This window comes from Felis catus, chromosome B1 (assembly GCF_018350175.1).
Source record: "Felis catus isolate Fca126 chromosome B1, F.catus_Fca126_mat1.0, whole genome shotgun sequence".
Lineage (NCBI taxonomy): Eukaryota > Metazoa > Chordata > Mammalia > Carnivora > Felidae > Felis > Felis catus.
The window spans coordinates 149,457,880-149,472,744 of NC_058371.1; the positions used below are offsets into that span (position 1 = coordinate 149,457,880).

General features: G+C 33.5%; 1 protein-coding gene across 1 annotated transcript in view; it reads left to right on the forward strand.

Annotated features, from left to right (window-relative positions):
• The window catches only part of LOC101099548 (transmembrane protease serine 11F), an 88,338-nt gene that overhangs the window by 43,810 nt on the left and 29,663 nt on the right, over positions 1–14,865 (forward strand). Inside the window, exons 3-4 of the mRNA XM_003985344.4 lie at positions 6,133–6,284; positions 13,650–13,768. Of these exons, the coding sequence (XP_003985393.2) occupies positions 6,133–6,284; positions 13,650–13,768 (271 nt within the window). The remainder of the gene's footprint in view (positions 1–6,132; positions 6,285–13,649; positions 13,769–14,865) is intronic.

Sequence of the window (14,865 nt, forward strand, 5' to 3'; positions counted from 1 at the left end):
ATTCCTGTTTAAAAAGGTGCTTTTATAATAATGAGAAGTTGTTCTGCTTGCAAGCAAGGAGTAAACAGGAGCAGGATGTATTTAACCCATATCACATGCTGGAGAGCTCCTTTGATCCATCAAGGGCCTGCTCAATTGTCATGTCTGAGATGTCTTTCCTGTATGCCTCTCTATCCCTTTCCCAAACACCTTTATTATTCAATCTTCCATGTTTCCTTATCACTGTACTTGGTAAATCTATTATTTTTCCTATGACACTATATTCATTTTATTATTTTATATCTTTCTACTCTACCATAAGCCTCTTGAATATATGCTGGAATATATTAGGCACATAATAAGTTTCTTAAATAGAATTGAATTAAGTATAACAAAAGGACATATAGTGGTTCCACTGGCCAGATCATGAATCATGTATCTGGGTTCCAAATTCAGTAGTAGCAGAACTTTGTCTAGAGGTAAACACTTGACATATTTCACATCAATAAACTAATTGTCATATTATTATGGTAATGTGATAATATAGTGTTGGGATCTTTTACCATGAACTCAATAATCGCATAGTAAGACTATAGGAGAAAAAAAAAAGTATTGAAAAAACTTCTAGTCTATGTGGAGTTCAGAGAAAGTAGATAATAGCCACATTTACAAAGCACAAACCAAGCTTTGCCTCAGCATCTACAAATAAAATACTATAGTATAAATAATACAGATATTTTAATTATATCTCTACTAGTTATTATTAAATGCTTATTATATATATATGACCTGAAAAGATTATAATTAGTAATTAGTTCAGAGAAGCTGAGAATTAGTCTATCAATGCTAACACTAATACCAACACCAATGCTAAACCAAGAAATAATTATTCAATAATAGCATAAATGTTTTCCAGTGATATAAACTTAGAAAATCAAACACACACACACACACACACACACACGCACATACACGCACACACACGCACACACACACAACTATAATAGGAAGTCTAGAAATGGGAAAAGCAATGCCAGTATATTTCAGTAATGAAATATGGTGAATTAACTAAAATCCCAATTTTATAACTGAATTAACTAAAACAGATTAAAGTTTAAAAAGAGGCAGGGTACTGTACCAAAATACATGCTATTGAGGGTCTCAAATTAGTGGTTTAAGTCCTATCAAGCAAAATGACAGGCAGAAGATAAATCCCAAATACGAATTTAAAAATTAACCTTTTTGCCACCTGACTCTTTATTCCATCTAGATAATATCTAGTAGTTATGTTTGCTGAGTAAGAAAGTTTTACTGTAGCTTGGGAATGTCTATCATGTGAGTATCCTCTGTGACTGGTATAATCCCCCTGAACCATATAGGCTTACATATATTTCAATTAACTCTTTATTTTTCTATTTATTTATTTATTTATTTATTTATTTATTTATTTATTTATTTAATTTTTTTGAGATAGAGAGTGTGTGTGTGAGTGGGGGGAGGCAGAGGAAGAGAGAGAGAGAGAGAGAGAATGAGAGAGAGAGACAGAGAGAGACAGAGACAGAGAATCTTAAGTAGGCTCCATGCCAGTGTGGAGCCTTATACGGGACCTAATCTTATGACTGTGAGATCATGACCTGAGCCGAAATCAAGCATCAGACCAACTCTGAACCGACTGAGCCACCCAGCTGCCCCTAACTCTGTAAAAGGATACAAATGGATTAACTTTGAGAATTCTGGAATAAGAGTAATTTAGGCACTAATAGGCTATTTTCATTTTCATGACATTTCTAATTCATTATTCCTGAATCTGGTAAAAAATACTATAATTTTTCCATATTTCATGGATTTTGAACAGCTTTGTTCCAATGATTCTCATATTAAGATCTATAACCTAAAGATATATGGGACTGAGATCTGAAGGACTGAGAGATATCTTAATCATACAATAATCTCCCCCATTGTGCCTCACATAGAAGAAAAATACACATGCTATTTAATGCACAAAGATATGCTTCTTTCTGCATACTTCTACTTACACTACACTAGTTAGAATCTGAATTATTTTGCTATAAATGCCTCCATTTTAAGAAAAGTTCTGTAAAAGAAACTGGGGAAAAGCAACTCAATTTCAATTGCTTAAATAAATTTTCTAAAAGTGCATGACTGAACTCTGGTAAGCATCATATGTCCAACAGTCAGCCATCTTTGATACAGTAATCATAGAGCTTATTACAACTAGTTTTTGAGAGAGGCAAGCTTTCTCACTTATTTATTTAGGTATGATTACAGCACTTGTCACCAAAGAACCTGCCTCTAAAAGAGGACATAACTCTGAACTTAATTGCTAATCTAAACAAATGACATTTTGGAGGAGAGGTTATGTTTGCTCTTTTCATCAGAGCATTTGTGAGACTGTCTGCAGAGAAAGGCATAGACTGAACTTTCTTACAGACATCTTTTTGGTCTGGGATACTGTAGTTAGTCAGCTATATCTACCTGAGTTAAATCATAAGAATGAAATAGCTAGGCGCTGGGGCAGGTGAGTTCCTGGGAACCTTTAAGAGCTATTCTCAGTTTGCTACAAATCTGTGAGTCTGGTAGAGGCGAACCTTGCTGGTTTTCAAAGCTTGATCTTTTTGTACTGTTTTCAATCCTAGCAAAGCCATAAAATGCTTCCTCATTTTACAGGTGAGAAGACTGAGCTTCAGAATTTAACTAACTTGCTATTATGAGCAAAACCAGGATTAAATCCAGTTTATCTGGGTTTATGTCCATCATAAAAAAAGTAGTTACCCCTTTGGAGCATGTACCAACATTTTCCATTTAACTTTAAAAAATTTGCTTCAATGGAGGAATATATTTGAGTTGCATTTTCCTTCTCCACTTAGATATTTCCCAATTTTAATTTTAATTTTATTTTAACATGAAGAAAATAATACAAGGCAAAACAAACAACCCTCCTCCTCAAAAATGAAGGGAACAAAGGCTTAATTCTCTTTGAAATAAATACAATACAAAGTCCCATAAAAAGGTTAAAAGGTTCCATTTAGCATCAGACTCATATTCTGATTTAAAGAAATAATTGTCATGTACAAATCAGAATAAACATATAGGAAAATACAAAGGGATTTGAAATGTCATCAAAATAAAACAATCTTTTTCAAAGTTTGAACCTGTTACATATTTTAAAATATCTTTCTAACTTTTCATAGCCAAATTCTAGTTATTGCATACTTAAGACTTGAATGCGTTTTGTTTTGCTTATTATGCCCAGCACAAACGTTTTACAACAGACTAGCCAACAAATTTACAATTTTTTTTGAATGCTTTGTTGGGTTTTATAAACTTATTTTCCCAATTAGGCTAAAGACCACTTCCTTTGTACGTAGCTGGTATCTGCATAATGTTTCTGCCAGCTCTACCTCAAAACATGGAAATGAGTATTTGGTAAAACTTACTTCAACTTCTGTGAGACAAAAGTCAACATCTCAGTTACATCAGACTGAGAATAACTGATCACTAGACTAAATTTTTTAAAATTAAATACGGCCATGATTCAAAAAATCTTCACCATGATGCAATGTTATCATGGCTTAGTATATGGCTATAATCCCCACAAATTTGACAGAATTTGTTTTTGGCCATTTCTTGCATCTTGAAGGGGTCAGGTACAACAAAGCAAATTGATAAAACTTAGGAAAAAAGAAAGTGAGAAAAACCGCAGCAACCAAAATATCCACAAAATAAATAATCAAGAATTTTTAATGTCAAAGATCTTGTATATGGAAACTTCAATTATGGGTGAGGAAGAAGGTATTGCACATGGGGATATTAATCATTTTTTTTTATTCTGGTTCTGTGGTGCCAACTTTAACATTGGCTTTTATTAGAGGCATGCAAACAGGTATCAGTGACACAACTAAACTAAAATGAGTCAAAGAGAAAAGGGCATAAAATAAGGACTTTCCATTTGGCTTAGAACCAAATGTAAGGACAGCACATTGTTCATTACTAACAACATTGATGTCTCAATTGAAATCGCTGTCTCTTCCTTTAATCTTTCTCATCTTGCCAGGAGACACAATCATTTACCTAAACATTAAAACAAGGGAGCCATTAATTAATGGCTTATCCCACAGCTAAGCAATCAGCCAGCAAAAGTCAAGAATTGACTAAATCCATCTCCTCCTCTCCATCCCACTGCTCCAGCCTTGGCTCAGGTCCTCACCATCTTTCTCTGGGACCTTCAAAATAACCTTTAAACTAGTCTTTCTCTCTGCACTCTTGCTCTAATCCCCATCCTGTTATTATCTTAAATTCTCAGTCTGATTAAAACTTTTATTGGCTCCCCATCTTCAGCAGAGTCAATTTCAAACTTTTTACTTTGGGTTACGGAACTCCTCATGAGCTGATCAGCCCACGAGCCTTAGCATATCCTCTTTCTAGTACAGCAGTGCTGAGAAAACATGCAACCATGAACATACTTTGGAGACCATAGTAAGTTCTTTGAGGACAAAAGCATGTATATATTTTCAATCCCAGTACTAATTACATCAGTACCATCACCCCCCACCCCTTGCTTATTTGAGACTTCACTTTCTGTGATTTCAGTTACCTGTGGTCAACCTAAAGCAGATAATCCTCCTTCTGACTTGTTAGAAAGTCAGTAGCCTAACGCTAGTCCCAATGCTTATGTCATTCATCTCACATCATCACAAGAAGGGTGAGCACAGTACAGTAAGATATTTTGAGAGACCACATTTGCATAACTTTTATTACAATAGCTTGTTACAATCACTCTATTTTATTATCAGAGATTGCTGTCAATCTCCTACTATGCCTTATTTATAAATTTAACTGTATCATACTTATGTATGTATAGGGAAAAACATAGGGTTTGATACTATTCACAATTCCAGTCATCCACTGGGGGTTTCAGAACATATCCCTATTCACACTCAAAATTTAATCGTGTCACCTTCTTGATGAAATCTCCTGACACAGTCCTCCAAAAAGTTAATTGTTTTCTCTTCTTGCACAAAGTTTTATTCTGGTACATTTCATGCTATATATTAATTACTTGTTTCCACATTAGTATCCTCTTTTAAAGAGTGAACGTCCTAAAGGCAAAGAGCGTATCTTAAAATCTTCATATCTCTAGGGATCTAGAACTGTTTCTGAAACATTTTTGTCATGTGGTAGGTACTATTCTAAGAACTTTCTGTATCTCATTTAATGAATAAAGTTTGTAATAAATATTGTTAGATAAAGTTAAAAATATAAAAACTTGGGGCACCTGGGTGCCTCAGCTGGTTAAGTGTCTGACTTCAGCTCAGGTCATGATATCAGTTTGAGCCCCACGTTAGGCTCTGTGCTGACAGCACTCTCAAAAATAAATAAACATTAAAAATTTTTAAAAAAATATAAAAACATAAAAATATCTCACTTGCAAGATATTAAACTTTGAATGCTATTCAGGGATTTGGAAAATAAATAAATGCCAACTTTCAAGTTAGAGAAAGATAATTTCAATGGCTTAAGATATTTTGAGTGGGGAAACAGTGCATGAGTAGAGACAGGTAAAAGTCAAGTGGAAATAAACATTCTTCCTGGGAACTGGAGTCTTATCAAGAAGAATTCACAATTGGTGATTTCATTGGGAGGTGCTAATGATATTCAAAGAACCATGATCAGGTCTTTTAAAGCAGTGTTGCCACTTTTAAAACAAATCATTAAAAAGTATTAATATTATTTTTTTATTTTTAATCAAGCAGAACTGATGAGATTATTATATAACTGTTGCTAGAAACTTCTTATTAAAATGTTGAAATGTTATTTATAAATTATCTTTTTATTAAGTGAGTCTTTGCACTTCCCCATTCAAATTTCAAATTGCCAATATGTCAGACAAAGTGCAGTGAGAAAATATTCTCACTTGAATGACAACATTGGTAGAACTTTAACCAAAATTTATGCTGTGATTCGGGTATTGGGAGAGGGTATGCAAATTAAAGCCTTGTCTTCTTTTCAAGATCCAAGTATCCTATTATTTAGCAGTATAAAGGATTTTCTTAGAGGAACATAACAAATGGACATAAAGTAGAACCATAATGACTTTTTAAATTGTTTTACTGTTTCTTTCTGTTTTCACAGACCAGTTGAGTTTTCAGAAGTTGATTACCCACAAGTTGAATATCAAAGAAGACAACAATTTTGGGATCCTATACGTCTAGCTCTTTTCACATTGGCAATTGTAGCAATCATAGGAATTGCAATTGGTATCGTTACTCATTTTGTTGTTGAGGGTAAGTATCTAGGTCACATTTTTATTGCCTAAGTGCTCTATGACTTAATATCTTGAAATTCTCTATTGTACAAAAAAATGCTATTTGCATGATATTAAAATTTTAATTACTAATTTCTTATTGATGTTAAGTTATTGTTTGTTCCATTATTGAGTTCAGGGTTACATATTTCCAGCCAGTGAAGCTTGCAATATACCTTATCACATGGATAGACATCTAAAAGCAATAGTTTTAAAATGAGAAAGAAGAATGAAAGCTTAATCTTTAGAATAGATACAAATCACATCATGTGCTGAGTTTAATATGTTTTCGTTTTTCAAAAACAATATATTAATGAGTTTCCCAAGCAAAGATGATAAGAGAAAAGTTACCTAAAAAAGAATCTTTAATGGGCTAAAAATCAAACATTATCTTTGAAGGAAAAAGAGATTGTTTCATGACTGGAGGAAGAAAGGAAAACTCAATTTTGCATGATGTGCAAAAATGGATAATACTAATTAAACCAATGACAGTCAACCAATATTCATTTACCTTTACTTTGGCATGTGTATTTATAAACACATGTGACTGAGTCACTGACTAAAATTCTCCAGAATCATATGACTCACAACAATAAAGTCACACTTGAAAGATCAGGAAGTGATGAAATATTGTCAAACATGCTAAGTTTACCTTCCTACCCACTTTATTGGGGGATTGAAAATATCAATTTTTTTGACTTTCATGAAATAAAAAGGATAAACAAAATTGTCCTCTGTAATTATGTCTTTCTTGTTAATATATCCCCAGGTCAAAAAGGAGTAAAGTAGTTCTGTGTGTAAAATGTCCTCCATCCCCAATACTGCAGGTGTTCAAAAAAGAAAAAAAAATGAAGGGATAATAAAAATAATGGCATTATAGTGTTTTTAAAATGTCATAGAGGTTGTGCTAGGCTGAATGATGCCTCCCTTCCCACTTTGGTTACCCATGTCTTAATCTTTGGAACCTGGGATGTTATCTTATACGGCAAAAAATACTTTACAGATGTGATTAAGTTAAGGTTTCTGAGAAAGGAAAGTTATGCTGGATTTTCTAGATGGGTCCTAAATGTAACTCCAAGGTTTTTATAAAAGGGAGGCAAGCAAGTCAAAGAAGGAAGAAGGCTATGTGATGACAGAAGCAGGGGCAAAAAGGAATAATGTGATATGGAACCATAAGCCAAGGAATGAGGATAGCCTCTGGAAGCTGAAAAAGGCAGCTGAAAAAGATTCTCCCCTTACAGCCTCCAGAAGGAACCAGCCCTGAAAACACGACTTGACTGTAGTCCTATAAAACTCACTTCAGACTTTTAACCTCCAGAACAGTAAAATAATAAATTTGTGTTGTTTTAAGCCTCCGAATTTGTGGTTATTTGTGACAGCAGCAACAGGAAACTAATACAGAGGTTAATACTCAAGAATTTCAGAAATCTATTACATGGAACTTCCCTGCAGTTAATTGAAAGCTGCATCATTATAGATGGAAATTTAGTAAAACAAAAGAGAAGATAGTCTGTGACAAAGGATTAATGAATCCAAGGAATAAGATAGAGGTAATAACATATACATTTCAAAAGATAAGATGATAGACACATTTCAAAAAAGTAATACACATATTTTTATAGCATAAAGAAATAAAAGTGAAATGAAATCACAGTATAGTGACCAGGATAACACCAAGAAGAAAAAGTATCTAAAAAATAATAATTTTAAAGAGTGAAAACAAATGGATCTAAAAGGCAGGAAAATAAAAATGAAATATATGAAATAATCAAAACAGAAGTAAGGATTTTAGCATACTTGATAAAATTTACATCACTAGGATAGAAGTATATTTGAGGAAGCTATTTTTATCCTAGGGATCTCAATAATTATGAATTATTAGCTTTCACTGTATTATCATTCTGATGAATCATCTACTCCCTAACACACGGGAAATTTTCAAATAAGGATTATAAAATAATCCAGTGACTTGTAGAATATGAATGGTTTGTCAGTGCCCTCCAACTAAATATCGCCAAAATTACAGTTGCATTTGAACAAGGTGGGTTTATTCTTGTAGCAGAGGAGAACATACACCATGGGGGACCATGAGGCAGTCAGAGATTGTTGGAAACGGTGTATTAAATGATTTGGGGAGGGTTCAAGGAAGTAGGATGCATCCTTCATTGGATGCTGTCAGAGAGCTGGAATAATGCTGTGATTTGGTATCTTAATAAATCTTACCTGAACGACAACAGCAATGAAGTGGGGCTAACACTGTTAACTGTTGAAAGAGCACTCATTTATAATAGCCAGAATAAGGGAATGTTCTGCCTTGTTTGATTATTTGTTTGAACAGTGTTTTTGTCTGAGCTCAGATATATCTATAGATGATCTCATTTTTGTCATCACCTATATTGTCACAGAGTGGCCTTGTCTAATGTTGATGTTCTACAAAATTGTAACAGAATACCAGGGCCCAGGCGATAGTATCAGGCCAGTTCCTAGATGTCAGGAGCCACTTTTCCTCTTTCTCAGGTTTTATATTTACAACTCCATAAATTGTTGGGTATCCCTTTAAAAGAAAATTTCTGTGTTATTAATTAAATATTAAGTGCCTAACAGAATTAATGTAGCTACCTTTTTGTTACTCATCATGATAAAAAGACTGATGAAATGTTGGATTCTTATTTTTCCTTGAGATTTCGATTTAGATCCTCCCTTTTTATTTAAATGAAGGTAAATTAAATATTTAAAAATGAAGTCATAATTGAATAGTAAATTATACATAATTTTGAGCCTTGTTGCTACTCAATATTGTTATAAGTGTCATCCACTTTGTAGTTAGCTTTAGTCTATTTATTTTCAATATTGACTAATATTCTGTTGTCTTACACATGCCATACTCATCTATTCTAATGTTCATGGACATTTGGGTAGTTCCACGTTTTAGACATTAAAGCAATACAGCTATGAACCTTCTTATGCATATGTATTGGTACACATATGCGAAGTTTATCAAGGGAACATAAACAGATGTAGAGTTGCTGCATCACTGGCATATGCTTTTTGAACTTTATGGATAAAACCAAGCTGTTTTCTATCAGTCCTGTATGGGAGTTCCCACTGCATTCCGTATTTTCACCAGCATTTGCTATTGCCATACTTTATATATTTGCTAATTTGGTACAGATTGTAGTGTTATTGTAATTTAAAATTTTTTCAATTTTATACATTTATTTAGTTTTGATCAAGAGAGACAGAGCACAAGTGGGGGAGGGGCAGAGAGAGAAGGGGACAGAATCCGAAGCAGGCTCCAGGCTCTGAGCTGTCAGCACAGAGCCCGACGCAGGGCTCAAACTCACAAACCTCGAGATCATGACCTGAGCTGAAGTCAGATGCTTAGCTGACTGAGCCACCCAGGTGCCCCTGTAATTTTAATTTGTATCTGACTTATTACATACTATAATTTTAATTTGTATCTGCCCGATGACTGCCAATAACACCAGGCACTTATCCATGTATTAACTTATAATTTAGATTTCTCTTTTTGTAAAATGCCTGTTCAAATCTTTTTCCCATTTTTTATTGAAGTCCTTAATTGATTTGTGTAGTTCTTTCTATATTCTGGATATATATATCCATGATCTATTGAATATGTTGCAAATATCTTCAACCAATGAAAAATATCAAATATCAGTGAAAAATACCAAAAATATAATGATAGCTTCATAATTGTGTGAGGATAATTTAATATTAATAAAATCATCACCACCACCATTCAGATGAAATATTAACAAGAAAAATTCAAACACTGGGTTTTCAAGTTGTCTTTTTTTAAGGTACCTAGAATTATATAGTAAATTATATTTTTCAACAAATAGTTTCATTATCCAGATTAATTTTTTCAGAATTATTTAGAATTACTTATATCTTTTCTTATAGGGTAAAAACATATCTTTTATAAAGAATTCCATGAAATATTTTGAAGAATTGCCTTTAGAATTATATTTTCAAAAAATCCAGAAACTCAATATTCTAGTTTTTTGTTTGTTTGTTTTTTAGAGAGAGGGGGAAAAGAGAGACTGCTTGCATGTGCACATGCACAAGCAGGGGAGGGGCAGAGAGAAAGGGAGGTTCCCCATCCAGTGAGGAGCCTGATATAGGGCTCAATCTTACAACCGTGAGATCATGACCTGAACCCAAATCAAGAGTCAGATGTTTAATCTACTGAACTACCCAGGCACTCCTCTAAAGCTATTTTTAATATTTTGACTTCTTGAAAACCTAAGTGTTCTTAGTTAAGTCTGGATTGAAACAGCATCATTTGTCTTCCCATTCTACAAGACTGGCTCCAGTTCCAGGAATGTGGGGAATATATACTCCCATGGGATTTAGAGTCAAATTAAAACCTTGGTTTTAATCTCAGGCCCGTCATATACTAGCTGGGTCATTTTGGCAGGGTACTTTCCTAATTCACTAAGTTGCAGTCAATGAAAACAATATTTTTAGAAAAAGAAACATAAGTCAAAATATTAATATTAGTTCCTTCTAGATGTTAGGGTTATAGATTACTTTTACTCTTTTTTATATACTTCTGTTCATTTCAGAGTTTCTAATAAAGCACTTATAGTCTGAAAATTTAAAAAAATAAATTAAATTAAAAGTTAGAATGCTTAGCACAGAGTCTGATCTATTATATACTTAAGAAATATTGACTATTGAAATAATTATTTTTCCTTCACTTGTAAAAAGCTTAAGGTATGTTCTTTTTACTCATATTACATAAAATGGTACTTCCTCTTCAAATGCAAAAATGGTACAATACTTTGCTCAAAGACTTGACATTACAGTGGACTAAAATCTATAGGTTATTATGATATTGTGGCAAGTACCAAATAGAGCTCTTCACAGGATGGTTATAGTGGCACAATTGTGAAGTCCTTATCTAACTAAGACTGAATGTTCCAGACATTTTCCCCATTTGGAAGTAATGTCATGAGTAGAATTTATGCATGGAAATGCCTTTGGAATGGCATTTCAAGCAAAGGGTTTACAGAAGCAAAATCTTAGGGGGAAACAAATACCCAGCATGGTAAATGTAGACAAATGCAAACAGTTTGCCGTAGTTTCAACATAAATCCTAAGGGGAATGTTGCAAAGAATATGCTCAAAGGCACAGGTAGGATCTAGGTCAAGGAAAACTTTTGGAGATCATAGTAAAGACACCTTCCCGTAAGAAACGGAGAAAAGTGGAAACATTTTAATTGGGGAAGTCATCTTGTCAAATTTTCAATTTTAAGATTACTATGTGGGGAATAGATTTGAGAAAAACAGAACTTGAGGCAGGGTATTAGTATGCTATTACATTTTCTTTCTTTCTTTTTTTTTTACATTTTTATTCATTTTTTGAGAGACAGAGGGAAACAGAGCATGAGCAGGGGAGGGGCAGAGAGAGAGGGAGTCACAGAATCCAAAGCAGGCTCCAGGTTCTGAGCTGTCAGCACAGAGCCTGACATGGGGCTCAAACCCACAAACCAGGAGATCATGATCTGAACCGAAGTCAGAAGCTTAACTGACCAAGCCACCCAGGTGCCCCAGTTGTTACATTTTCTAGACAATAAATAAAATAAACTACAGCACTAGTAGCAGTACAACATGTGAATAGAAGATAGATTTTTAAAATTTAGATAACATTGTCAGAACTTGCTGATTAATTAGAAAGAAATCAAGATTTTTAATGTCTAAGATTTCTAGTCTGGTTGTAATGATATCATCATGATGATAGCATTTAAGATAGACAATCTAGATGGGCTACTTCTTTTTTAATAAAAAGTCATTTTGTTTTGGATAGATACTAGCTAGGTGGTTGATGAGGACCTGAATTAAGGATGTAGCTTCTCTGGGTGGGAGAAAGGATTTGAGATATATTAATAGATTCAATACATAAAACTGAAAGATGGAAAGGCTGGATGTTGGAAATGAGGATGAAGCTAAGTTTGGGGTGACTGTGGATGATGGAGCTGTTAATGAAGATAGAAAATGTAGGAGGTGGGGCAGGCTTGGGTACAGGAAGAAGTAAATGATTATTTCCATTTGGAAATATTATTTTTAAGGTGCCTATTTGATGTCCAACAAATAGTCTCCTTATTTGATAGAGAATTGAAATTCATGACAAAGATCTTGCTTGAAGATAAAAATTTAGGGGTCATCAATTGTTAAAATAATTAAACAGGGAAGTCATTGGACTAAGGTGGCTCTAATGCCTTGGTAGCCTACGTAAGGAAACCTAAACCTAAACCAGAGTCAGTGCACTCAAATCTCAGAAAATGAAACTTAAGAACAACTATCACAAACAGCTCAGTAGGCTTTCCTTTATAAGGCAACTGCTTAAGCTACAGGCAATCAAATGATTTCCTTGCTTTTCTTTTACATCCTGTCTATACAAATTTCCCTTCACTTCTGTCAGTGGAGGGATCTTAATCACTTGGTTTGATGCTGCCCAACTGGAATCTCCCTTTGCTCAAATAAACCCTTGCAAATGTAAATGTCCCCCAGTTGATCTTTCAACATCAACAAATACTTGATGTTTGAGGCCATCACCATTAGGATCACCCAGAAGGAGTTAACTAACATTAACATGACCAGGACAAGGATAAAATGCTAAGTGGCTAAGGATAGAAGTAAAAATAAAGAGCTCTCCAAGGTAACTGAGAAGGAGTGGCCAGGCAGAAAGATAGTTAGAAGATGTCTCCATAAAGTCTAGGATGGAGTTTCGAGGAATATGATTAAGGCGGCAAAGAAATCAAGATTAAAAAGAAGAAAGACCCCCAAAAAGGTGGCTCTTAGATATTATGACTGTTGTCCTAGACAATGGCAGTTACACTGGTGTGTCAAGGGTAGATTACAGAGAATTAAGAGTTAAATGGGCAAAAAGAAAGTGAAAACAATAAATACTAGTACCTATTAATAGCATGGAAAAAACTGATAGCCTCTTCAATGTATCTTCATAATACAGCTCAGCTAAGATATACTTATGCTACAATTCTTTGAGGAAATTGATAATTTTTATATGACTTTCAGTAGTCACTTTCAATATTTACTTTCCATGTTACATGTCCAATTGTATGAAAATTTTGATATGCATAAACACTGTAAATGAGGTATTCTGAAAGTATACTTGGAGGCCTGAATTTTCGATTTTAGATGGGTACAATGATAAAATTATGAAATATTTGAAAAATGTCCACAATAATTTTTGCACCAAGAAGAAATAAACTGCACTATGTAAATCTATTTCCTGGGGTTGGGGACACAAAACTGATTATATTTAAGCATGGACCTTTTATTTATTTTTACCTTTCAGATGATAAGTCATTCTATTACCTTGCCTCTTTTAAAGTAACAAATATAAAATACAAAGAAAATTATGGAATGAAAAGCTCAAGAGAGTTTATAGAAAGGAGTCATCAGATTGAGAGAATGGTAAGTTCAATAGAAATTCTAAAAGTTTATGAGTGTGTTTTCTGTTTCACTTTCAATATGGTTGCTATAAGAACTTAGCTTCTTCCTGCCTTAACTTCTTCTTCTGTGAACTGTAGATAATATATAGATCATATGGTTGTGAGGATTAAATAACTTAATACATGTAAAATATTTAGAATAATGTTATGTACCATTAAACGTATGTAGATTACAGTAGGCCACCAATTAGCAACAACAACAAAAAAACCCGATGAGTCAAATAGATGTTCTTCCTATTTTTAACTCTTGATTTTCTTTCCTGGTTCATTTTCCATAATCTTTTTCAACATAAGAATATAGGATTGCCATTTTGCCTTATCATTTTGTTTATTTTGCTTTTAAAATTATGTAAAGCATCACATACGAGGATGTATGTTGGCAATTTTTGATACCAATCTCAAATCTAGTTCTGCCCCTCAAATATTTTGGTTTACCTTGAAAATTTACACATTTATCAAGGCATGTCTAATTTTTAAAGTATATAAGACAAGCTAGATCTTTACCTATCCTAGTAGAAAGTCAAATAGAATAGTCTTCTATTTTTTGTCCCATGAAAAGCATGTCCACGGAGACCACAGATTTGTTTAGCAAAACCCAGTATATTAGCTTAAAGTGTACTCCTTAATGCTTAGGAGAGTTATTCTGGAACAACAGAGCAATAGCTCTGTAGAAAGGAGATTGAATTAGTATGATTATTTATGATTAGCTGTAAATACTAGCTCAATTAAAAGATGACCTTAGCACTCCAACCCTTCACTCATTTTACTTTCCTTTCTCTGATTTATTAACAATGTGGGAAAGTATTTGCATTTTATTTAGTTATGTATCTATATGTAGGTTGATTCTAACTATTGAAAACCAATGAAAGTATTTTTCATTTCGATAGTTGTTTAAATAGTGTTTGTCATTTAACAAGTGTTTATAATAATCATGTTGCAGCAATTCTTATGCTATTCAAAGAAGAATGCTCCCAGAAGCAATTTTAAATACAACTCACTTATTTTTTTAAAGTTCTCCACCATTTTGCTATATCTTCAGATATGTCCAAAGTCTCAATA